At 37.3% G+C, this 26,869-nt stretch overlaps 1 protein-coding gene across 11 annotated transcripts in view; it reads right to left on the bottom strand.

Moving 5' to 3' along the window:
* Tcf12 (transcription factor 12) overlaps positions 1-26,869 on the bottom strand; it is a 318,977-nt gene that overhangs the window by 75,208 nt on the left and 216,900 nt on the right. For all 11 annotated transcript variants that reach the window (XM_074066035.1, XM_074066041.1, XM_074066039.1 and 8 more), the window contains 2 exons: positions 19,543-19,607; positions 310-445 (listed from right to left, as the gene is read on the bottom strand). In XM_074066035.1, the coding sequence (XP_073922136.1) occupies positions 310-445; positions 19,543-19,607 (201 nt within the window). The remainder of the gene's footprint in view (positions 1-309; positions 446-19,542; positions 19,608-26,869) is intronic.

The raw sequence follows: 26,869 nt of genomic DNA, 5'->3' as shown, positions 1-26,869 counted from the left end.
TATAGGCCTGGCTCTGTGCCTGTGCTTTGACTGCAACCCATCATGTGAGGTCAGGTGTGGAATGGTCCATTTGTGGTTATTTTGTCAGTACTCAAACAATTTCAGATTTTGGAGCATTCTGAATTTAAGATTTTTGGATTAAGGATACTCAATCTGTATGTTATTTATATGCATATAAATCCTGATACCAACATGATAACCAAGAAACTCAATTTCTCCTAATTAAAAGCACAGGCAGACCGGGGGTGGGGAGTGGGGGGAAGGGGAAGAAATGTTTATGGGATGGGATTTGCTGTGTGATGAACTCACCCAGTGCTACAGAGTCATGGAGTGGTCTTCTCCTGGAACTTGTGGCAGAGAATGAGTAGTATGGTGTTCCAGGTTTTCCTGAAGAAGAGAGTTGTGCTGGGCTCCCAAGTCCTAGATCTTGTCTCAGGAGACTAGACTATAAAACAAGGTCAAGAAAATAAGTCATCTGCCTGCTGATAATGACCCAAATCTGAACATTCCATCACAGCACTCTCAGCAATGCCCTGCACTTAGAAGCACCCCAAAGCAAGTACTTTCTGAATGCAGTCAACCCTTGGTTTCAGCCTGTATTTTCTTTTTCTCCACCCTTTCCTTGCCTGCTTTTTTTTAACTTTTTACATAATTATGGACATCCATTAGTTTTGGGGCTAAAAGACATTGTCATGACATGATTCAAGAACATGTTTGACAAGTGGTCACCTAGTCTTTGCTTGAATGTTTTCATGACCACATAAGGTAAGTCTGATTTTTTTCCTCTTCCTTTTCTTTTAGATAGTTTTCATTGTCTGAAGGGTGCCATGATTTTCAAGACCACCACTCCTACTTTCTTCATTTGTATCTCATGGCACAGGCTAAAGTGTCTTTCTCCTCATCCTGACATGGTCTCTGGATTTAAGTTTGTTTCTTGTAAAATGCAATGGCGGATGATGCTTCAGATATGGCGTGATACATGGCTAACGCCTGTGACAACCCACGCTGAGAGGTCAGGGATAATCACACTTCATGGTTCACCATGTGTTCCATGTTACACTTACTCAGTTTGTGCTTTTTAACCTCAACTTTAAGACTTAATGCTTATATCTGATAAAATTCATCCTGTTCTATTTGGTCCATAGTAATCAACCATTTCTATCTTTTTCAGATTCTGAGTCTGTCCAATGTATTGGCTAGCCTTCCTAATGTCTAGGCATCAAAAATGTGATTAAAAGGGATCCACCAAGATGAGAAGTCTGAGGAGAGGGCCCTGAGGTATATTTCAGGTACATCATTGAGACTTTGTCAAATGCTTCACTGAAATTCCGAAGTGGGTTTAGGGCTGGCAGAGTGGCTCCAGCCCTAATCATAAAGCAAATGAGGTCAGTTTGGCAGAATTTGGCTCCGAGATTTCTGGTAGCTGAGATGAAAGGGGACCAGATAGACGTGAAAGGGGACCAGACAGACGTGAAAGGTGAGAGAGGGAAACACATGTCAAAGGGAAATGGTGATTAATCAACTGGAAAGGATGCAAGGATGCTCTCAGGTAAAGAGACGTGACTCCTCTAGCGCATATCCTACTGTATACTGAATACTTCTTACTGCCATCACCACCCTCACAGTTGTCCTTTTAGTCAGAGTGTCATAAGATGCTGAGAAATAAACCTCAGCTCTACTCAGGAAGAACTAGCAGAACTTTGGACAGCAGCCATCCTCTCCTAATTGCTGCCTCCACTCTAACAGTCAAGAAAAACTCTCATTTCAATGTTTCAGCTTGTTTTTTTTTGAAATGAGGTGAAATTCATGTAACATAAATTAACCATTTAAAAGTTTTTAATCACTGGCATTTAATACATTCATAATGTTTATAACCATCACCACTATTCTAGGTTCCAGAACATTCTTATCACCCCAAAAGGAAACCATATACTCACCAGGCAGTCATTCCTACACCTCCTCTCCCCCAGACTCATACTTTGTAAGCAGTAACTCCCCATTTCATCCTCTCCCTGGCCACCAATATGCCTTCTGTCTCTATGGATTTACGCATTCTAAATATTTCCTATAAATGTAATCATACAAAATGTAACCTTTGCACCTAGCTTCTTTCACTTAATCTTTTTGAGGTTTGTTTACCTTATAGCATGTATCAGTAGGCTGAATAATACTCCACTGTACGGATATCTCACAATTTGCTTATCTATTCATCTACAGATGGATATTCTGCACATTTCCAGCTTGGGACAACTGTGGACCATGCTGCTACAAATATTCCTGTATCAGTATTTGAGTACCCTTCTTTTTTATTCTTTATTGTTGTGTTGGGTGGGGGTACACTGTGGCATTTACAAAAGTTCTTACAAAGTATCAAACACATTATACTTGAATTCATCCCTTCCACCACTCTTCTCTATTGCATGCCTAGGTGTATATTGCCAGGGCATGTGGTATATTTTATGTGTAACCTTTTAAAGAAATACCTTAACTCTTTTCCACAGCAGTTGGATAAATTCCCATTCCTATCAGCAGAGTACTGGATTCCAACCTCTCCACTTCTTGCTAACGCTCATTTTGTTTGCTTGATTTCTTAATATAGCTGTTTTTGTGAGCTGAAATGGTACTTATTATGTTTTGATTTGCATTATCCTAGTGACTAACATGACTGCACACCTTTTCAACGACTTAATGTCATATGAATTATCTTCTCTGAAAAAAATGTCTATTCAAGTTCTTTGCCATTTTTAAAAAACTGGGTGAGATTTTGGTGGTTGATTTTTTTGGGGGTAGTACCAGGGTTTGAATTCTTACTTGGTTAGGCAGGCATGCTACCATTTTAGCCACACATCCAGTCCTTTTTGTCTGAATAATTTGAACCTCTTATCTATGTCTCCCACATAGCTGGGATGACAGGCAAATGCCACCATACACAGCTTATTGGCTGAGATGGGATCTCACTAAATTTTAGTCCAAGCTGGCCTCAAAATGATCCTTCTAATCTCTGCCTTCTGAGTAGCTGGTATTACAGACATGCACCCCCATGCCTGGCATTGGCAGTTCAATTTTAAGAGTTCCACTACCGTCATCAGCTACATGATTTACAAATATTTTCTCTCATTCTGCAAATTTTCTTTTTCTTTTTCACTTTCTTTGTTTCCTCTTTTCTCTTTTTGTTGTGGTGTTGGGGATTGAATTCAAGGCCTTGCACACACTAGGCAAATGCTCTACCACCGAGTTTTATCCCAAGTATACACACACATATATATTTTGGCGAGTGGGGAGAGGATAGACACTTGCTATGTAGTCCAGGCTGGCCTTGAACTTGAGATCCTTCTGCCTGAGTGTTGGGATTACAGGTGTTTACCACCATACCTAGCTCTCTCTTTCCTAATGTCTTTTGCTTTTCTTAATAATAATACACAAAATTTTCAATTTTGCTGAGGACTTTTTTTGGTTTCTGATTCTTTTTATATCATATTAAGAATCTATTGTCCACAAATATATAGCACTATATTTTTTCCCAAGAATGATATAGCTTTAGCGCTTACATTAGGTCTTTGGTACACACTGAATTCTTTTTTGTATATGGTGTGCAGAAGGAGCCGAACTTCATTCTTTTGCACTAGATATTTAATTGAGCATCCAGAACCATTTATTGAGCCTGCTACCTCTCTCTTCACTGGTCTTGTCAATCTTTGAACATCAATTAGCCATAAAAATGTTTGGGTTTATTATGGTCTTTCAGTTCTATCTCATAGGTTTATATATCTACCTTATGTGAGTTCCACATCATTTTGATTACTGTAGCTTTGTGGTAAGTTATGAAATTGAAAATGATGAATACTCCTCCAACATTGTTCTTCTTTTTATTATTTGGGCTTTCCCAAAATTCCATATAAATCTGAAGATGGGATTTTCCATGTCTGCAAAAAGACATCATTGGAATTGTGGTAGGAATTGCATGCAATCTGTAGACTGCTTTGGGGAATACTGTCATTTTGAGAATTCAACACTAAATCTTTCAAATGATTAATACTGAGTGTATTTCCATTTATTTAGGTTGTCTTTAATTTATGTCAGCAATGCTTTGTACTTTCCAGTGTTCAAGACCTATACTTCATGTTTAAATCTTCCATTTTATTGATGCTATCATAAATGGAGATATTTTCTTGATTTTATTTTTGGTTTTTTACTTGTGTCTAAAAATAAAGCTAATTTTTATTTGTTGATTTTCTACCCCACAACTTCCATTAAATTCATTTATTCACTGTAATAGTGCTATTGTAAGTTCCTTAGGAATTTCTATATGTAAGCTAATATTATCTGCAAATAGGGAGTTTTACAATTTGGAAGCTTTTTATTTCTTTTACTTACCTAAATGCTCTAGCTAGTACCTCCAATACAATGCTGAATACTGATGGTGAAAGCAGACAACCATGTCTTGTTCTTGATCTCAGGGGAGAGCTTTCCCACTGTTACTGTTGAGTATGCTACCAGTTGTGGGTTTTTCACAAATGACCATTATCAAGTTGAAGGAGTTCCCTTCTACTCTTAGCATGTTAAATTTTTTTTTTTTTAAATCATGAAAGGGTACTAGATTTGTGCCAATTTTTTTTTTTTTGGGGTGGTGTATCAATTGAAAAGATTGTGTAGGGTCTCTCTTTCACTCTACTAATGTGCTCAATTTTTATATGTTGACATAGCCATACATTTCTGGAATGAAATGCACATTTCATTCACGGTACATAATCTTTCTGAGTTAGAAAGTGTTTGAGAAGAATGGTCCCTATTTCTGCTTTAAGTGATTAGTAAATTCACTAGAGAACCATCTGGTCCTGGGTTTTTCTTCATTGGGAGAATTTTTATTAATAGACTTTGATCTCTTTACTTGTTTTGGCTCTGTTTTAGACTTCCTATTTCTTCCTGAGACAATTTTGATGTGTGTTTCTAGGAATCTGTCCATTTCATCTAGATTATGTGTTTGTTGGCATACAATTGATCATGGTAATCACCTATCTGCTTTATTTCTGTAAAGTCAGTAGTAATGTCACTCATTTTCGTTTGTGATTTTAGTAGTCTGATTTTGATCTTTTTTTCTTATTCAATTTAGCTTCCTCTCCTCTCCTCCCCTCCCCTTTCCCCCTCTCCTTTCTTTTCTTAGACAGGATCTTGCTAATTGGCCCAGTCTATGTTTAGACTCATGATCCTCCTGCCTCAGCCTCCTGAGTGCTGGGATTACAGGCATGGGCTACCATGTTCGACTAAGGACTAACTTTTGATTTTGTTGATTTTTTTGTATTGTTTTCTATTCTCTATCTTGTTTATTTCTGTTCCAATTTTTATGGATTCATTTCTTTTGCTGGTTTTCAGTTTAGTTTGTTGTTCTTTTTTCTAGTTTCTTAAACTGCAAAGTTAGTTTACTGATTTGAGAGCTTGTATTTTTTTTCTTTTTTCTTGAGATGGGGCTTGGCCAGCCTGGCCTTCAATTTGCAATTGTCCTGCCTCAGTCAGCCTTCTGAGTAGCTGGGATTACAAGTATACATCAGTACACCTGGGTGGCCTGCTTCTTTTTCAATGTAGTTATTTCACAACTATAAATTTCCCTCTAATAATCACTTTTGCTGCATCTTCTAAGTTTTGGTATGCTGTCTTTTCACTTTTCCTTTTTGTTTCAGTTTCTTTAAAGCTTATTCAACAGTGCTGAAGCTCACATGAAACAATAAATATACTAAACCAGTCACAGGCCATTACATCTTTCAGTTACTCATAATTAACAACAGTTTTTTCAGCCTTTTTGAAAGGCAAATTTGTCTTTGGATTGTGCTGATACACTGTGACTCCATCATAAAGTAGAGAAGTGTGGAGAAAAATTTTCAATCAATATGACATGGCATCAAAAGAATATATATATCAATGTCTTTATTTAGCATTAATTGCACAAATACCAACAGATGACATTGTTAGACAGACTGGGAGAGAAAGGTGTGATTATCAGACATAAAGGAAAAAGAGTTTCTTAAAATAATAAGCACCAGAAGAAATGGCAAAAGGAAAAATGATCAATATAAACGTAAACAACACATTTATATATTTTCTCTACTTACATGACAAACTCTGAACTATGGATTTCCTGATGATGATGTAACTGTGTGAGAGTAGAATCCTTAGGTCTCCCATAAATTTTATACTGAAATGTCTATTGCCACATCTGTTTTGTGTTTCTTTCTTTTATTTTGCTAGTGACAGGCTCATTCAGCATTCCTCAAATAGCAAGATCAGAATATGGTCCATAGTATGCTAGATGGAAAACGTTACTACCACATGTGTGAGGGCAGGGGTCCTGCACCCTGAAGTTTTCCATTAAACATTACTGGCCTTTCAAAAGGATGTTCCCTGTTCAGTGCCAAACTGACTTTCATTGACAATATTTTGAGGCACCTGCTATACTTATTTCTTCATCTGTATTTTCTCACATGGTAGACACATACAAAGCTGGGCATTGTACACCCGTAAGTACACGAGAGGAGAAAGACATTAATATGTCTCTTATCAGTGCGCCTTACAACATTTTCTGGTACATAATTACAGGCATATAAATAATGATTATATTAAGGGTCAACAAATGACAGCTTCCAAGTCAAACAGGGCTTATTTTTAAGAATACTTTTCTTGGAACACAGTCTCACCCATTTGTTTATATATGGGCTACGGTTTTTATGCTATAGTAGAAAAGGTAAGTATTGTAACACATTATATGGTCTACGAAACCTAAAATATTTACTCTCTAGCCCTTCCAGAAAATGTTTTTTGGCTTAATCTAATGCTTTGATGGTGGGACACAGGGTTGAGGTTAGACGGTGGTAAAGAGCAGTCTGTTTGCTTGGGTGATAAAGCTAGATAAACTTTCAGATGAGTAAACTTTGGCCTTCCTCAAAGATGCCAGTAATGGTAACAATAAAGAGGCACAAAATGATCTAAAAGATGAACAGGAAAATGTATTTTAAAAAATATTTTTAAAAGTTGACTAAACAAAAATATGGATGTCCTATAAACGGCCTGGGTTTTGGAGTCAGCTGTTCAAAGGGCCAATTATCTACCATCAATAAGTCTGTTTTCTCTTCTTTAAATGTGTACATTACTAATAGTTCACACAGGTAAAAGTACACAGAATAGTTACTGGCTTTGCTAATACAAAAAAACTTATCTTATTTTGTTTTTTCCTTATAAATCATAACATTCTAAATATCTCAAAAGAATGACGATGAGTAGTATTTTTGTTTTCTTTTTCTTGGGCACAAACCTTTTGTCCTAAGTAAAAGACCTTGTTTACCCTGAATCCAAGGTGGTTGGGTTGCAACTCCCAACGGCCATGCTGAAAATAAGCAAGAGAATAAGGCAGAAGTGACAGACCCCAAGAGAGAGGGTTGACAATTAAAGGCTAAATCCAAAGAAGGGTGTGACAGATTCAAGCTGTATCAATCCAAATTGAGAACAGAAAAATGTCAACTTATTCTCAAATGACTCAACAAAAGTGTGTGCACCTGTGTGTAGAAAGTCACACATCGCATACAAATAAACATATGTACATACTGAGCAAAAAAAGGGAACGTGTGCACACAAATATGGTGCAGTGTTAACTGATGAAGACTACGCAGACATTCACTATACTCTTTTCCATGGGTTTGAATTTTTCAAAATAAAAACCCGGAGGAAAGAATAATAAACATCAAAAATTCAGCAGTGCATTTTCAAATGTACTATCTCAGTAAATGTTTAAAGCAACCATAACCACTTCTGTTTAGAAAGTTTTTTCCTTAACATATAGTTCCTCTAGCAGCCCAGGAACCTAAACTATTTATAAGATTGTGAACTTGAAAAACTGTAATTTGTAAGTGAATTTGTAGATTATACTTTCAAAGCTGAGTTATTTGCAAAACAAAAGTTAGTAGATTTTTGCACACATGCATGTAATATAAGAAAAAAAAGAGAGAGAACAAACTTGCTTGTTCCTAATTTTAGTGCAAACTTTTCCTTACTATAGAAAAATCTGGACAGGAAATGCCCAGTGAATATTAATGCTAAAATCCACACAGAAGCTGTATTCCACCCAGCTGTCTAAATTACAGCAATAACTTATTTCTCACTGTTTCAACTACAGTGTTATCCATCTGATGAAGCAAAGTAAATATAGGGAAATTGTTTCTTTTTATCAACAGAAGATCACAGTTTATTCTGTTAAGTGAAATTAAGTGTCCACCACTCTAAGAAATAAAAAGTAAGTTTAGGTCATGTTTTTCTCTGCAAGGACTTGACAATACATAAAATAATATCCAATAAGCCAATAGAAAACATGGCTAAAAAAGTGGGCTAAATTTAAAAGCCTTATATTTTGATATTCTACCAGTAATAAAATCATATAGTTTCCTCTGATCCTGTGAACATTTAGGTAACATGAAAGCATAGTTAAAAACTATATTATTTTTCTTCTCCTAAAAAAATTAGGCATCAGCTCATATTATTGATTTTTCTGCCTGCCTGAAACAAATGACAAGCACTATTGATTACCACTGATCTTGTCCTGGAGGTATCTTAGGCAGAAAGAATACAAATCTCCCAGAGGATACAGAAGTAGGCAAAGCAGCTCATCTGCCATGCTGACTTACTCTAGGCAGAATTATTATTCTGAAATGATAGCACTCATTTCTTAACACCATGCTAGAAAATGATCTTTTTTAGAACCACAGAGAATCTCATTTATAAAAAACCTATCTTATCCTGAGTAATAAGCAATGAGAAGGTTACCCCTGAAATGCTAATATAGTCTAGACTACTGACTTAGATTATTATAGTAAAACTTTGTTGTGAATATCTTTTTTTTTGGCAGTACTGGGGGTTTGAACTCAGGACCTATACCTTGAACCACTCCACCAACCTTTTTTTTTTTTTAAATTTGGTGAAGGATTTCTCAAGATAGGATCTGGAGACCTATTTGCCTGGGCTGGCTTTGAACCTCAATCCTCCTGATCTCTGCTTCCTGTGTAGCTAGGATTACAGGTATGAGCCACCAGCACCCTGCTTTAAGTACCATTCTGAATTACATGTGACAAACTTCTACCTGTAAATGAAATCCTTGTTTCTTTCTGAAGAACATTAATAACCTATGACACACACACACACACACACACACACACACACACACACACACACACACAGATACACATAAGAAAGAAAAGAAAAGAGAGAGAGAGAGAAAGAAAGAAAAGTAAGAAAGACAGACACAGAGAGAGTTTGAACTCAGGGACTCAGGCTTGCTGGGTAGGTGCCCAGCCACTTGTTAAGTTTCTCTGTTCCTATTCATGGGCAAGAAATGTCTCTCAAATGTGAACTTGAGAAGGCTATTTAGCATAAGCCTGACCAAAAAGTAAAGGGAAGGAATAAAGCAGTGGGCTTGGCTGACATGGTTTATTAATGTGAACTCTTGCACTAGAAGGTACTCTAAATGTGATTTTATAGGAAGGTACTGTTTGATGGCTAGAAGGATTCAGGATCATACTACAAAATTTGGGTATTTTATCCTTAAAAGGGAAAATGTCTGCAGTCTTGATAAATATAAGCTTGCTCTTCCAAAACTGCTTTTTTACCATTAAATGTACTGGTTCAAAAACCATCATAATCATTTTACGATTTAAAATGTGAAGCATCAACTCCTTATCGTGTCTCCTTGAAATATATGATTGAGACTACTAATGTCACATATCTTACAAAATTAAAATATTTATTATGGATTCACAGAATCTCTGTATGTACAGCCTATAGAATTTCTTACTTTCTTAACTTCACACCTATTTTGCACTCCTGAAATGGTATGCAGTTTTAATATTTAAAGAAAAGCAGCTGCTCAAAAGTTGTCTTTTTGAGGAGGTAGTACACTAAAATTAAAGGGAAAGATATAAAATATAATCATTATAAAATAAGAGTATATATACTATTGAGGTTTGTCAGTACAATTCTTCATGCTTCCCATGTTTATTGCAGCACTATTCACAATAGCCAAGTTATGGAAACAGCCAAGATGCCCCACTACTGACGAATGGATTAAGAAAATGTGGTATCTATACACAATGGAATTTTATGCAGCCATGAAGAAGAACGAAATGTTATCATTCGCTGGTAAATGGATGGAATTGGAGAACATCATTCTGAGTGAGGTTAGCCTGGCCCAAAAGACCAAAAATCGTATGTTCTCCCTCATATGCGGACATTAGATCAAGGGCAAACACAACAAGGGGATTGGACTTTGATCACACAAGGGAGGGGTGAGGATAGGTAAGACACCTAAAAAATTAGCTAGCTTTTGTTGCCCTTAATGCAGAGAAACTAAAGCAGATACCTTAAAAGCAACTGAGGCCAATAGGAAAAGGGGACCAGGAACTAGAGAAAAGGTGAGACCAAAAAGAATTAACCTAGAAGGTAACACACATGCATAGGAAATTAATGTGAGTCAACTCCCTGTATAGCTATCCTTATCCCAACCAGCAAAAACCTTTGTTCCTTCCTATTATTGCTTATATTCTCTCTTCAACAAAATTAGAGATAAGGGCAAAATAGTTTCTGCCGGGTATTGAGGGGGTGGGGGGTAGAGGGAGGGGGTGGAGTGGGTGGTAAGGGAGGGGGTGGGGGCAAGGGGGAGAAATGACCCAAGCATTGTATGCACATATGAGTAATAAAACAATAAAAATTAAAAAAAAGTTCTTCATGCTTTAAAGTGCCATGTTTTTGTCACCGATGTACGAAGAGACAAATTGTTCGCAGAGCAAAATTAGTAGTGTTTTTCTAATTTTTCTTTTATTTGCAATTCTTTTAATTAAAAAAAGCCCTCACAGCATAGTGTAGCTGTAAGTCCATTTGAAGTTTCAGAGACTGTGACAAGAGAACTGAAGAGTGAAGTCTCTCAACCAACTCACAATCAAATAAAAAATTTTAGAGGGTGAGGAGAATGCAGGACAAAGAATAAATGTTGGGTTATAATAATATATCCCTCTTCTCTTCACTTTCCACAAACGACTAAAAAACAGACTGCAATAAATTTTAAATTTGGAAAACTGACATTTGTGAAATAATTGTATTGTGATGCTAATTCATTTACATTGAAATTTCAGGGATCCGTTAGCAATTATCAGCATGCTGTTAAAGAATTCTATCCTGAGAATCTCATTAGATAGTGATGCAAACTACAGTTGTTATCATTCTGAGAACAAAGGGATCTTGAATGAGTAATCAATAGCAACTGGCAGAAAATGAGACATTAATTATGATCCTCTCTAGTGTTTTGTCTAAGACAAGATTGCATTAAATGCTTTGTGCAACCTGAATAGTTTCAAGTCATTACCAACACTTTGGACACCGTATTAATTCCAGGGTGGCTGTTGGGGGGAGAATGTGCAGGGAAACAAAGTGAAAGAAAACCTGAGACGCTTCTACTCCCTTCCTGGGTCAATAAAAACATGCCAGCCACCACTAGCCAACTGTTAGGCTGGTTCTTTTACGTGTCCCAAATCTTATAATCTCAACATGGTTTCTTGAAAATTTAATTATCATTGTCTATACTTAAAGTGTCCTGCAGGTTTGAGAAGATAATGACAGTCATCCATCATGTGCATCCTGCTGACCCAATCAGTCTAATCTTTCTGCCCTAAGAAAGAAAATAAACTACCTATGTACCATTCAATTACCAAACTGGTAATCTAGCAGGTTAAGTTTCTCAATCTTCTTTAATTATCAGTAGCAAAGGAAAATTTTTACTATCGTAATAATTGTTTCTCACTAGTTTTTTCAACCTTTCTCCCAAACTTACATCAGTCAATGAAAATATATCAGAGATCTGAGGTCTCTGATAGATCAATAAAGACTTCTTAGAAATAAATATGAAGACTGGCTAAAAAGTCATTTTAATATCTCCAATAATATAATAAAAATAACTTTTAGAATTTTATAGATTTCCCTAAGGAACCCCCATTTCCAAAAATGCTGAAGGGAATCTCTTGAAGGCAGACGCTAAGTGGAGAGCATACTGTAGGCGTGTCTTCTAGACGCGGGTGGTGTAACATGCCTGTAGCCCCAGCGCTGTATGTAATCTCAACAATGTGGACGCTAATGACTAAAAAAAAAGCCAGCCATAGCTCTGTGAGGTACTAACTAGAAGAATAGGAGACACAGAAATGTCATTTTTCCTTTGCTTCTGTGGACATGGCTTTAGGTCGTCCTAAGACTTTTGGAAGAGTTCTAGTTCTCTGAGGCCACTCCCTTTCTCTATGCCAGCTTTCACACATAGCTAGTGAGCACCCCTCTTCTCAATCCCTTACATTTCCCTAAGTGCACCTGAGAGCAACATGCAACCCAATAGAACATCAGGAATATAGATAGGCATGCAATACTTTATGAACTGAAATATTACAACTAGACATCCTCAGAATACTGAAATTCCTATTTTTGAAATTTTCGTATGTACACAAAAGTAAAAAAAAAAACCCAGCACAGTGAACCTTCATGTATCCATGATCCAAGTTTAATAACGTTCGGTTGTTTCTGCTTCATTTATTTTGCCATTTCTCAGCTCTCAAAACAGACCATAATCCTTTATTATGCAATATTAACTATGTGGTCACCTTTTTGTTTGACTTGAGATGGTAGGTACCTAATCTCTATTACTTCATAGGCTCTTTTCTCTTCAAATAAGTTTGCAGAAAGATAAACAGACTTTCTGAAATGATGAAAAGACTACTTAATATCACCCAAAGTATAATTATTGAAATTTACAGAGGAAACAGAAACACTGAGTAAAGTTTTTTTCCCTCATGCCAAGTAACCCTTACAAAAATTCAATATTCAATGGCCTTTAACAGAAGTAAGAAATGACAAGTACTTATTGCTTGATACTTCAAGATGAGATTTTAATTCTCACAAAGTTTGTTTTACCTATGTTCCAAACAACTCACAAAATCCAGAAGATCGTATCACATGGTTCAGCATAGCACACTTCCTGAGTGCCTACTGTGTGCCAGCATTTGCAGGGCCCTTTCAGATGCTTTCTTGAGAGAATCACCGCTGGTGTAGCCTCAACCTCTACCTAAGAGCTAGTTTTATGTCTTCTCAACCTTCCTGACTCCAACAATCCCCCCAGTCACCAATCTAATAATCTACTCTCTAAAGGAAGATGTTGTCAGCATTGGGAACCACTTGACTTGTGAAAATTGTAAGTCCAATATTGTCTTTGAGTAACATCTTACTCTTACCATGCCATCCTTTCCTTATTACTTATGGCACTTGTTTGTTCACCTCATGACATCTAATATCTTGACCTTTTTTCCAGTCCCAAAGTTTAATCATGGCTTCATTTTCTTCCTTTGAAAACTAGACCACTGAGTCTATTACTTCAATCATTCTCTCATCACTACCGTAATATCTCCTATCCATCTGACATTTACTCGCTATGTAGTCTTGGGTTAAATTATACAGCTCCTTGAAGCTTCAGGTTCCTTAGCTACCAAATAGGAGCAATAATAACAGCTACAGCAGCAGCAGTGACAACAATAACAACAGTTCTTTCACAGAGCACTTCAGGAACCAAATGAAATAATGCTTGTAAGGTTAAATGTCTGATATATGCTAGTCACTATGTATCATCATCAACATTAACCTATCCTACCGATCTGTAAATCTGACCACTGTATCAATTAAACTATTTATTGTTTGTAAGGCATTTACATGCTGGGTACTATTGGAACAAAAATTAAACCTGTACCACTATATAGGTTAGTGTCAACAGTAATTTTTGATGTCTAGCCTCAGATGGACCATTGCTACTACTTGGAAAGCCTTATACTTGTCCCAAGAGCACAAAGACTTGAACAACATTTTAAGGTCTTTATTTTAATTAAACAACTGGTGTTTTAATCCTTTATTATAAATTCTCAGTAAAGTGGATGTCTAGCCTCTGCTTGAATGCATCCAATGAGGAACCAAGTCACTTTCTACCAGCTGAATACTACATCCTCTGAACAGCAAGACTGAGAATATTCCTTCTTATATTAAAAGTTGAAGACTGGATTGCTTAAATGTCTATCCACCACTGTCCTACATTTTAACTTTAAAAGTTACAGAAAAAGCCAAGCTATTCTTGAAGATGTTTTCTACATTACTTCTTTAAAAGTAAGTCCTTTAGTCATTGTCTATATATATGATAGAGTTGCAAATATATTTTACTCACTTGTCCTGAATATTATGCTTCTAATATTCAGCACAAGGCTAAGGTACTTACAATTAGGTTTACTGTTACAGAAAGAACTGCTTTTAAAATAATTATCTTTAATTAGTCCTCCTGGGGAAACACCAGGCCAGTATAGAACTGGGTACATACGAAAGCCCCTGATTATCCTAATTGCCAGAAACATATACCTGTGTAGGAAAAAAAATCAGCGCTTTGATGGAAAACTATGCATTATCTAGAGTAGGGCTGGTTCTGTAAAAAGCCAGATAGAAAATACTCAAGCTTAGGCCAGACTGTCTTGCTACAGCTGTGCAACCCTGACCCTGCACCAAGAACAGCCCTTAGCCAACAGGTAAAAGAATGGGCATGGCCACATTCCAGTTCAAAAGAAGGTGGGTATTGGCTGTCAGCCAGTGTGCTCGCCCCTGGTCTGTGGCATACCTCTTCAGTGTATGTGATTTGCATTCTATGGGAGCTTTCATTACTCTGTAATTTATAGATTATTGATAACAATGCAAAATAACTTTCTACAGACTTGTAAAAAAAATGTTCCTCTCCAGTGTAGGGATGAAAACCTCTACTGTTTACCCCCTGCACCATAAAAAATGTCCTGCCTCTGTTTGTACATTCATTTGTATATTTTTGCTCATGAATGTGACTATTTTTGGATTTTCCTTTGAACTGGTTCTTCACTGATGAGATAAAATCTACATACTTATTCAGTTTTGTATCTGTGGGAGAGTCATGATTCTGCCTTTTGTTTTAAAGAATTATTCTTTAACATCTTCAGTGTGCTGTTAGACAACTAAGATGTGTTTAAATTATCTCCCATCTCTTTCTTCTCATGTGGCCTAGAGCACCACTATATCAATTCAGACAAACCACAGTGTTCCCCTAAATAAATATCCCATTCAAGCCAAACTAAAATGCTGTAAAACACTAATTTGTTCTTCCATTCAAAATAGATTTACTGAGACCTTCCATTTGTTAGACTCTGAGATAGGTGGTAGAAATACAACAAATAAGGCCCTGCTTTCTGGTGGGAGACAATTAAGGAAGCAGATACAATGCAGTGAGTGCTTTGCCTCACTTTCATTAATCCTATGCTCTCCCTGAGCTCTCTCTTCTCTACTGTGTCCATTCACTCACTCTCTCAGGCCTTAGGATTCTACACATCCTTTGCAAAATCATTGTAAAATCATTTATTTTTTTCTTTTGAATTTCAGATTACATCTGTGCTACTTACTTGAGATTTACTGTATGATGTATCACCAATAATTTTAGCTAATCTTCTGTGTATACATATCTTCTCTCCTCCAACTAGAAAAAATGCATTGCCATTTTGACTTACCTATTCACAAGTGACAAAAATCTAAGGAAGTATAAAACAGTGATTACAAAATTATATCCAAATAACCACCTTGAAGCCATGTTTTCTTATAAAAACCCCTAAGGAACATAAACTCTGCTATTAATGTACATAAAATGCCGCTGGCATTCTGCAAGATTCAGGGTAATTTAATAATGCCTGATGGGCCTTACTTCATGCTAAGATGATGTAATAACGCATCGTTAAATGAGTCTCCTCATACTACCTTGATGACAATCCCATAACTGATGGGCCATTAAAGGAAACTGGGAGAGCAGTATTACTGGAAACACTGGTAGATCACACATTACCAGAAATACTGTTTGGAATACAGGTTTTTCTTTAACTCTTGAATTTCCTGAATTGACTTACTCAGGCCCTACACCAGCTGGCATTATCTAGCATGACTTCTCCCAGCAACTCCAGTGTAGCCAGAGCTAAGTAACAATAACAAGAATCAAAGCCACTGTTCTTCTGAGTTGTGTCCTGCTCCTTGGGCTACGTGCCCTCCTGGATTCATGGAGGCTGTTCGTCCTTGTTGGGGCATGATCTTCTCTCTGATCTGCTCAATTGGGGGCTTCCACTCTGGGGTCCTGCATTGCTTCTATGAATTTCTCAAAACTGAACCTCTCTTGCACTTGAGTATCTTTAAATCTTGTGTATAGCAATACATACTATGATTTTACATCACACACTCCATTAACCTTGTTGTTCTCTTTTCCATAGGCCTTCCTAATTTCCAAAATGTTTATAAACAGTTGTCAAACAGTGCTCTTAGAGTTTGTTTTCTTTTTATATTCCTTATATCCTTGGACTGGGCATATTCAGAGTAGCTGCATTTTTCCAAGCATATACCCCTGTCTATGAATTCGAATCTCCTGGAGCACTTGATAAAGGTATAAATTCCCAGTTCCCTCCTCAACCAAAGAAATTAAACAGAAGGAGGTAAGAGTAAGTGTGTAGACTAGGAATCAGAGGGATTCTTTTGCTGCACGGTAGTCCTATCTGGAGAACCTATATCTTCTAATCTGCAACATGGGTAGTTGGGAGGACTAAATGTGAGCACCCTGAGTTCAGTACTTGGCTCAGTTCATGCTCAGCAAACGGTGATGGCTGTTATTAGAGTGCTATACACCTAGATGTGAAGTAAATGCTTTTGGATAGGAGAACTAAATCTGCTATAAATGTATAATCCTTAGCCAAACAGGAAAATTATGTAACTAGAACTTAACACAGATTCTAATTTCATAGCAATACCTTTGGGTATAAAGATTCTAAGTGAAAATGCATTAATATAAGCATTAAGTATGATTTACTAAATGTACCTTTAATCTCAAAATGTTTGCAACAGTTTTTTTCTCAAGTTTAGCAGTAATGGTTGACCAACTTGTAGGTCTCTTGAAAACAGTATTAAGAACCCCAAAGATCTTTCGGTATATGGGTTCTAGGAATTGAGAAAACATGTTTCCTTTTCACAAGCACAGTTTAGTCTTCAGAGACTTATAAAGTAGGTGGAAGCAGAAATTGATAATATTATTTTTCAAATAAGGGAATCAAAGTAGAGATAGGATCTGAACCTGGGTCTTCTGATTCTAAATGTTGTATTCTTTTTCTCTTACTACCCTCAGCTGACATTCATTGACCTTCTGCTGTTTTATCAGAAACTGTGTCTCATATGCCTGATAAATAAACAGTGTAAGATTCAGTATTGATTGCTGTCTTAGATTTGAGGTCTTGGACAAAAGAATTTGAAGGCTGGAAGCAGGTTGGAAGAAAAGTCTACTCAATGATATGTCACAAGGGAAGTTTACAGTGCACTTTATATCTACAGGACTCTGTAGGGTTTCTTTCCTTTTTTTTTTTTTACCATTGTCAACATATTGTCTGTTAATTTTAAAAACTTCATTTTGCTCCAACCCTATTCATAGAAGATGAGTAAGGATTAAGTGACCTACAAAACTGACAATGAGATTAGAAAGCAGATCCAGACCCTCCAGACCAAATCATCAAATCAAATTTGGACTATGAAATTCAAACAGTAATTTGTAAGGATGAGTTCTTACATCACTTATAGATCTTATGAGTTCTTACATCAATTACAGATCTTATGACATATCAAATATATTTTACATGCCTATTATGAATTAAAGTTAACATAATGTTAAAATAATGGTGATAATCATTATTATCACCATTAAAACTTTTAAAAGAATGACTTAGGTGAGAACAAAGTAGGACTGCTTGCACAAAGCTAAGAAATGAGTGCTGATACAACTACTATTCTCACTGCTATCCCCTTCTCCACAGGGGAAATGTTTTAAGACCCTCAGTGGATGGCTGAGACCATGGATACTGATTCCCATGTATACTACATTTTTCTTATACATATGCACTTACAATAAAGCTTAATTTATATATTAGGCACCATAAGATATGAATAACTATAACTCACTGTAGTAAGATTATGTGAATGTAGTCTCCCTCAAAACATTTTAATGTACTCTAGATCTTAGCAATGTTGCCATATAATCTTTTTCCTTTTCTTATTAAGTTGGGAAATGTTACCTTTTTACATAAAGGAAGCACTGTATGACTTCTCTTTGGCATACCCCAAGTGCCAGCCTCTCTAAAGAGTTCTTAACCACAAGCATTGTGACACCAGGTACAGTCAATCTGGTAAGTCGATACCTACTAAATGACTAATGGGAGACAGGGTATACAGTATGGACAAAGGACGATTTACATCCCAGGTGGGACAGTACAAGATTTCATCATTCCGCTACCAGCAATGGCATGTAATCTAAAACTTATGAACTGTTTATTTCTAGAATTTTCTAATTAATACTTTTAGATTATAGTTGAGTGCGAGAAACTAAAACTATAGGGTCTTACTATTTAGCTCAGGCTGGCCTTGAACTCATGATCTTCCTGCCTCTGCCTCCTGAGTTCTGGGCTTACAGGTGTGTACCATGCCCAGCTCAAGGAATGACTGCATTTAATGAGACACTTACTCAGACCTTGCCTATTTGTTGGAATTGTAGTTAGGGGATGGTAACAGATGATCCCCAGTTTTTGCAATGTATTATTTTATAATGGAAAGGCATATCATAAAATAGGATCTTATGCAAAACTCTCTCTAGAGATAGTTATATAGCTATGGAATACGTATTAAATAGAGTATTGGTATGACAGTTAAGACTGGTTCATATGCTCCTGTCTGAAATTACAGTAAGCCTCATGAAAAGCTTACAGAAGGCAGAAGACAAATTTAATAAGTCTTCCTTTCTAGTCTTTCTGGCTTGATTCTGCTGGGAATGTGCAGGTGAACCAATGATTCAGGGTTCTCAGTCTAAGGATAGGTGGAAAGGACGAGAAGATGACCACTAGCAAAAATACAACATGTAAGGAATATGGAAGAGTTGAACAAAGTTTCCAAGTCAGAGACTGTTTGAAGCCTAAAACGTCCATGGGATGCAGGACAGAGGAAATCACTTCTACCAACACAGGACATTTGAGCTAGACAGATCAATCACATGTTCTTCATATTATATACTAGTGATTTTGTTCTTCCATGAGGAATTGCAAAAAAAAAACCAACAACGAAAACCAAACATTTTCAGAAAAGGAGAGGCATTTTAGGAAGGGCTAGGATTTCTGGCATTTGTTTGCAGTTAAAATGGAAGTGGGTTATGAAAACCTTTCATGAGAAAGTCAATTGTTTTAAGCAGAGGGAACAAAGAGAAGAAAACATGTTTAACTGCTAAAAACCCACCACACGCAGTTGCAAATTAAATGAACAAACAGTGGTGAGATAATGTGAATAAATTTTTACCTCCTATATTATTAAGAAAGCTTTTACTTACGTGTTTAACAATTATCTAATTGCTTTTTTATTCACTAAACTTACTTGACAGCCTGGTAATCCGGTGTCTCTGCTGTACAGGGAAAATGAGCCTCTCTCTGATGTTTTTCCTACAAAAATCAAGAAAATAACTTCATATAAACCTTCATTTATTGATAGACAATTAACTTGACTTCCAGACTATTCATGGTAATTGGGCTTTGAAGTAGAATACTCACATTACAAACAATAAAGTACAATAAATAAATGTTTAAAAGCTTGCTTCCATTCGAGTCAGAGGAAAAGGGCAAATTCTGACTACGTAAAACAGCATGTACATACTTAACCGTGAATGTGTAAGACTGAAAATATACTGCAAAGAATGAACAAGAATTTACATCTCAATAGCTAACAGTATGATCTTCAGATTCAATCTTTCTCCTTCTCTCCTTTCCCTGAGAAATTAAAATAGTAAAGATAGAGCTCGACGCACGCCCCACAGTAAACATTATCATGAACTTGGTGAGTATGATTTGCAAGTGTATTCTGCACTTTTTAATATTCATGCAATCAAACATACACTACTATTTAATACATTTAAACGGATGGGATTGTATGGTATCTATCCTTTTAAAACTTGCATTTTCATGCAATACTGTGTTTTTGAAATTCATGTTGATAACAGGCACTAATTTATTCATTTTTACTACAATAAAATGTTTCATTATACAAATAAAAGCACAATTTACCCACTCTCTGCTGATAGGTAATTTTTACTTTTTTTGTTATTAACAATAGTATTAATACAAACATCTTGCATGTATCTTATATGAAAGTTTCTCCAGGACAGACACATAGTAGAAATGGTAGATGAAGGACAGAGGTTCAGCTTCACAGGTGTTGTTTTATTATTCCCTGAAGCCACAGTGTCACTTTATGTTCTTCTCAGTAATGTGCAAGAGTTCTTGCTGGGACAATAGTCCCAGTTCACAACTCAGATGACCAAGTGTTGGGTATGGTACTGACAGTTCTTAACGGAGAGAGGAAGTCTCATAGTGCTGACATTAACAGCAGCTCTCTCTGGATGAGCCGGGTTTGAACTTAGGGGCTTGTGCTGGTTAGGCAATTGCTCTACCATCTGAGCTATGCCACCAGACTTTTTGCTGTCATTATTTTTCAGATAGGGTCTCACACTTTTTGCCTGGGCTGGTCTCAGACTGTGATCCCCTCCTACTTATGCTTATCATTAGCTGGCCTTACAGATGTTACCATCACTCCCTGCTTGTTCTTTGAGATAGGGTCTTGCTAGTTTTTCTTTTTTGCCTAGGCTGGCCTCAAATCACGAGGCAGTTCACTGATTTTTTTTTTTTTAAACAATTAAGTGGCTTAGTTGGCATTAAAAATATGGGAGAAGAAGGCTGGTGACTCAAAATGGGACTTTTAAGGTTCCCTAGTCCAACTGCCACCCAAAGCAGTGCTATTTTGAACATGAAAGGCAGACATGGCAAGAAATCTGAAAAAGAGAGCTGCGAAAAGAAGAGAGATCTGGGAACAATGTGGTCTCTGCACTTTTTTTAAAGACTTGCAGATATACCAAGTCAAGGAGGAATCAAAGTTCAGGGTTTGGTCCCAAAGAAGAGCCTAGTAACAAGTATAAAAGGAAAGAAACACAATTATTTAGCTTGTTATGAGGAAGAACGCCTAGGAAATAAAATTTCTGTACAGAAAATCATATAAAGTTGCAGCTGTTCTTAGTGAAAAGCTATGTGGATGGATTTGCTCTTTTGTTGTGAATACATTTATTAATGCAGGTAGACATTTTAAGCAGCTAAGTTCTTACTGCTCAGTTACAATAAGCTTATGCTTACTGGACAGTTGAACATGTTATAGTGAAATAGCTGCTCAAGTCTTTAGTCCATTTTTTCCCCTACTGAATGGTCTGTTGTTTACTTACTGATTTGTAAGAGTTTTTCATATATTTTGGATAGAAAATTGCCTTAATTAGCTTTGTATCACTACAGTGAAACACCTGAGACAGCTAACTCACAAAGAGAGAGGTTTCCTTAGTTTTTAGTTTTGGAGGTTCATGGGCATGGCACCCCCCAGACTCAGAATTGGTGAACTCCCCACTCTTGGCTGAAGGCATGTGTATATAAAAGGTCACGTAGTTCCAACAGGAAGTCAGAAAGAGATGGGAGTCCCAGAATTCTCTCTGAGAATATGCCCACCCATGACCCAAGGACCTCTCACTAGGCCCCACCACTTAAAGATTCCACAGCACTTCCCAGTATCATAACACTATAGGCCAAGTCTTCAATTAAATGGACTTTTTTTTGGGGGGGGCGGGCGGGGATTACCAACCATAGTCAAACCATAGCAAAGATCTTTTACTGGATCTATGTGAACATCTTCTGTAGGTTGGCTCTCTTAATGGTGTCTCTAGATAAGCCAAAAATTTTCCCTTTCATGCAGGTCAATCTATCCATTTTCTCTTATATGATTAGCATTTTTTGGTATATGCACTTATGTAAGAAAGCTCTGTCTATTCTAAAATTATAAGACTATTTTTCTATGTTTTCTTTCAAAAGCTTTACTCTTTTGCCTTTCACATTAAAATCTGAATTTGGTTTTTGTGTGTGCTAGTGGGCAGTCATGGTACACTTTTTTTTTTTGATCTCTTGCATTATACAAATTTTTTTTTCTTTTATTATTCGTATGTGTATACAAGGCTTGGTTCATTTCTCCCCCCTGCCCCCACCCCCTCCCTTACCACCCACTCCGCCCCCTCCCTCTCCCCGCCCCTCAGTACCCAGCAGAAACTATTTTGCCCTTATTTCTAATTTTGTTGGTACTCTTTTTTTCTATAGGGATAGTCAACTGACTTTAGCACTGTTTATTAAAAAAAAGTCTGCATCTTAAAAGTATCACTGTGACCACTGTGTAGAGAACCAACAGGGAAACCTGTAGAAACAGGCAGGCCAAATTAGAAAACTAGCGAAATAATCTGCAGCTAACAGTGGCTTCAATTCTCTTAACACACTGAGGTAGATGCTATTAGATCTTCATCTTACCAGTGAGTAGAAATAATTTGCCCAAGGTCACAGAATTAGTAAGTAGCAGAAAGAACTAGAACACAGAGCTATCTGACCAACACCAAATTCTTTTCTTAAGTTTTTGGTGCTGGGGGTTGAACCTAGGGCCTCACACATGCAAAGCACATCTTACCGGTGAGCTCCAACCCCAGTCTAACACCAAATTCTTAACAGCATGCACTATTTCTCCAAGGGAAGATTAGGGTGCAACTCCTCAATTCCAATCACACAGACATCTGGTGGAGACCAGGGATATTATATAAATCCTTCTCTATTTAGCCTTTGAAGGAATCTCATCTATCAACTCATATGGGTAGACATGAAACCTAGTCCTGCTAAGCAGTGGAATCAATGATAAATCACCCCCAAAATGACTGACAGCAAAATCCAAAAAACTTAAGACATCTATTTTATATAGGTTAAGGTTTAGATGTGAAGTGTTCCCCTCAAAGATTCATGTTGAAGGCTTGATCCCCAATGCATGCAGTATTCAGAGGTGGGCCTTTTCGAAAGTGATCAGGTTGTGAGGGCTGACTTCCTCAATGTATCAATCCACCAATGGATTCAAATTTTAAACAGACCAGCAGGATGTGGAGGAACATTGAAAGGTGGGGCCCAGATATAGGAGGCAGGTAGCTGGGGGAGTGTCCTTGAAGGAGTCCCTTCTGGCCTGAGTGAGCTGCTTTGTTCTGTCACATGTTCCCCACCTGATGTTCAGCCTTTCCTCAGGACCATGGCAATGGAGCCAGCCAAAAATGGACTGAAATCTCTGGAACCACAAGCCAAAGAAAATCTTCCCTCCTTTAAGTTGTTAAGTATTTTGTCACAGTAACAAAAATCTGACTAACACAGTATATAATTCCAATTTGGTCAGTTATACTAGTTTCACTCACAAGTGATTGCTACTGTTTTCATTTTTCACAAAAGATGTAATGATGATGTTACTCTTGCCGGTTATAAACGTAGTTATTCCAATCCTGTCTCTCTGGGCCTGTTTTCTAATCTGTAAAAATGAATTAACCTGGTTGGGCATGTTGGCACATATTTGTAATCTCAGCTACTTGAGAGGCAGAGATTGGGAGAATCAAGGTTAACAGCCAGCCCAAGAGAAAAGTTAGTGAAAGGTCATTTAACAAGCCAGGCATGGTGAGAAATAACTGTAATCCCAGCTACGAAGGTGGTTTAGGTAGAAAGATTGCAGTCTGAGGCTGGTCCTGAGGAAAAACAAGACCCTATCTGAAAAATAACTAAAGAAAAAAGCTAAACTAAAAGCTGTGGTGCAAGTGGTAGAGCACCTGTGTAGCAAGCATGAGGCTCGGCGTTCAAACCCCAATACTGTGCAAAAAAAAAAAAATCACCTGGACAAGGTCAGAGGTTACATAATAGCATCCTGGGAAGTTGTTTCATGTGGCCAATGCAGGGATTTGTTTGGTATACATAAATTTAAACAATTAGAAAAATTAGGCTTGGAGGTATAGCTCAATAGCAAGAGTACTTCCTAATATGCCTGAGGCCCTGGATTTGAAACTCAGCACAAACCAAAACAAAATAATTAATTTCTGTGACAGCCATGAGAAGGCACCTTGTAGAACTCCTATTTCAGGGAAGGAAAGTAGATAAGGGTCCCAGAAGTTATATTTTGAAATCCAAAGCTGCATTTGCACTGAGGCCAGCATCCAGAAGGCTTCCACACAGTACAATGGCGAGACTAAGGCAGACCCCTTCCAGGGAGACATAGCATTCCTTTGTTAACCACGTTTGGTTCAAGAATTCCCTACCGGAAATGGATGGAATTGGAGAACATCATTCTGAGTGAGGTTAGCCTGGCTCAAAAGACCAAAAATCATATGTTCTCCCTCATATGTGGACATTAGATCAAGGGCAAACACAACAAGGGGATTGGACTATGAGCACATGATAAAAGCGAGAGCACACAAGGAAGGGGTGAGGATAGGTAAGACACCTAAAAAACTAGCTAGCATTTGTTGCCCTTAACGCAGAGAAACTAAAGCAGATACCTTAAAGCAACTGAGGCCAATAGGAAAAGGGGAACAAGTACTAGAGAAAAGGTTAGATCAAAAAGAATTAACCTAGAAGGTAACACACACGCACACAGGAAATCAATGTGAGTCAATGCCCTGTATAGCTATCCTTATCTCAACCAGCAAAAACCCTTGTTCCTTCCTATTATTGCTTATACTCTCTCTACAACAAAATGAGAAATAAGGGCAAAATAGTTTCTGCTGGGTATTGGGGGGGAGAGGAAGGGTGCGGAGTGGGTGGTAAGGGAGGGGGTGAGGGCAGGGGGGAGAAATGAACCAAGCCTTGTATGCACATATGAATAATAAAAGAAAAATGAAAAAAAAAAAAAAAAAGAATTCCCTACCGGAACCCTCTCACACTATAGCAATAGACGTTTCTCCTACCTTCTCTTCTTTCTTCTCAGTCTTGGTGGCAAGAATTTGCTCTTGCTGACTACTGTTATGTGCAAGGCACTGTGAAAGCTGCTTTACTTACACTGGAAGATACCACCCCAAGTTATAATCTTCTTCCTCCTAAGCAATTCCTGTTATTACCAAGAAGTGATCGAAGAAGCTGATAATAGCTGTGAGATGGGCTGGAGAAACCTGCTCTGTCATGCTTTCATGGTGTGTGCTCCTTTCCTACCAAGTGAAATAACGTACTGATGAGCAAATAGCCAGTAAATAAAGATACTGCAGAAAATAGTCAACTTGGCACTGATATCTTCAGAAATCCAGTGAAGAGCTCAGAATTTCCAGCAAACTGAATTTTACTAATTACAATGATGACTTAAGAAAAAATTGGTGACTTTATGAGTAACAGCACAAATGAGTATGGTTTTTCTATTTATATGAAAGCCAATATTCTTTCAGCTTATTTTTGACAGACATACCGGTTTCAGTTTGCATTAGAAAGTTTAAGTTCACTATCTATTACATAAGAACCTCCATGTGGTATAATGTTAAGTGGTTAACAATAAACTATTTTTTTCTTACAAAGATAAAAGTATAATCTAGAAAAAAGAATTCTGTCAAGCTTCAAAAGCTATCTAGGTCAGTATCACGAAACTCAAAAGGAAATAGGTGTAACATACATATTGTGTGAATTTTTTCATATCCGCTTTCCAGAGAACCAATATGAAATCCTGACCTAGGAAAATCTAAATATTTGGGCAGAAATCTAAATTTGATGACAGTCTTGTGAACAGACTGTTTTGAAAACTCATTATTTATCTAATATTTCATGCAACGGAGAAGATATTCTTCTTTTCTGGGTGAACCCTATCAACAATTCCATACAATTTGAATCATATTAACCACTTGGAGACACATAAGAAGCCATCTTACAAAGTGGGTGAATTTGCAGCGCCACTGGGTGTAACAGAGCAGAAAGCTGGAAATTCTTTATTTTTTAGAAGTTTATTTATTATTATTTAGGCAGTGCTAAAAGTTTAACCCAGGGCCTTGAGACCCCATCTCTAGCCTGAGATCTGGGGATTCCGATGGCTAGATTCACTCCCTGGCTCGTTTCCCTCTCACCGAGTGAACTGTGCAAGTTACAGGCCACTAACACCAATGGCTCCACTCACACTTTTAGGAAAACCGACCCTGTAACGCGTACCTCACACAGGCCTGTACGGTTTAATTAATGTGTAGAAAGTACTTGGAAATTCTTGTTTGAAAGAACCTAGGCCAAGGCTATCATTAGAATTACAGAACCCTTTTTGGTAGCAATCTGCTCAAACTTACGGGACAATTTCTAAAAAGGATCCCAATCTAACAGATTTTCTTTAAAAAAAGAAAAAAGGGAGAGGGTTTTAAAATAAATGTCTGCCTATTTTCTACACAACAATTTGTTTAAGTATTATTGGCTAACATTTGTGCCAAGCACGCTGCTGGCTACATTGAAGATATTTAAATATCCAGTGCCAACAAGCACAGCTGCTGGACTCTATGCCCTCCTCTTGTTCACTCCATGCCAAATTACTCACACAGCTATGAATGATGAGGCAGCAGCACTGGAAAATGCCAAGTGTGAGCAAGATTAGTGATAAACCAGAGGATCCCTATAGAGGTCAGTGATTAGCAAGTTCCCAGTAGTAATCACTTTTCTAACCCAGCCTTTATCTCATCCCATATGCCATCTTAACTCTGCACCAACTTCCTGTGACAGCCATCAGAACCGTGAGCAGCTTCCCAATCAATAATTCCTGCAGAACAGTGAAGGCACCAATAAAGAATCTTATCGTCCTGATAAGAGCAAGTAGACCTGAATAATTT

This window comes from Castor canadensis, chromosome 2 (genome assembly GCF_047511655.1).
Source record: "Castor canadensis chromosome 2, mCasCan1.hap1v2, whole genome shotgun sequence".
Classification (NCBI taxonomy): domain Eukaryota; kingdom Metazoa; phylum Chordata; class Mammalia; order Rodentia; family Castoridae; genus Castor; species Castor canadensis.
Note: the sequence above shows the minus strand (reverse complement) of the source record. Positions and strands in the feature narration are given on the sequence as shown.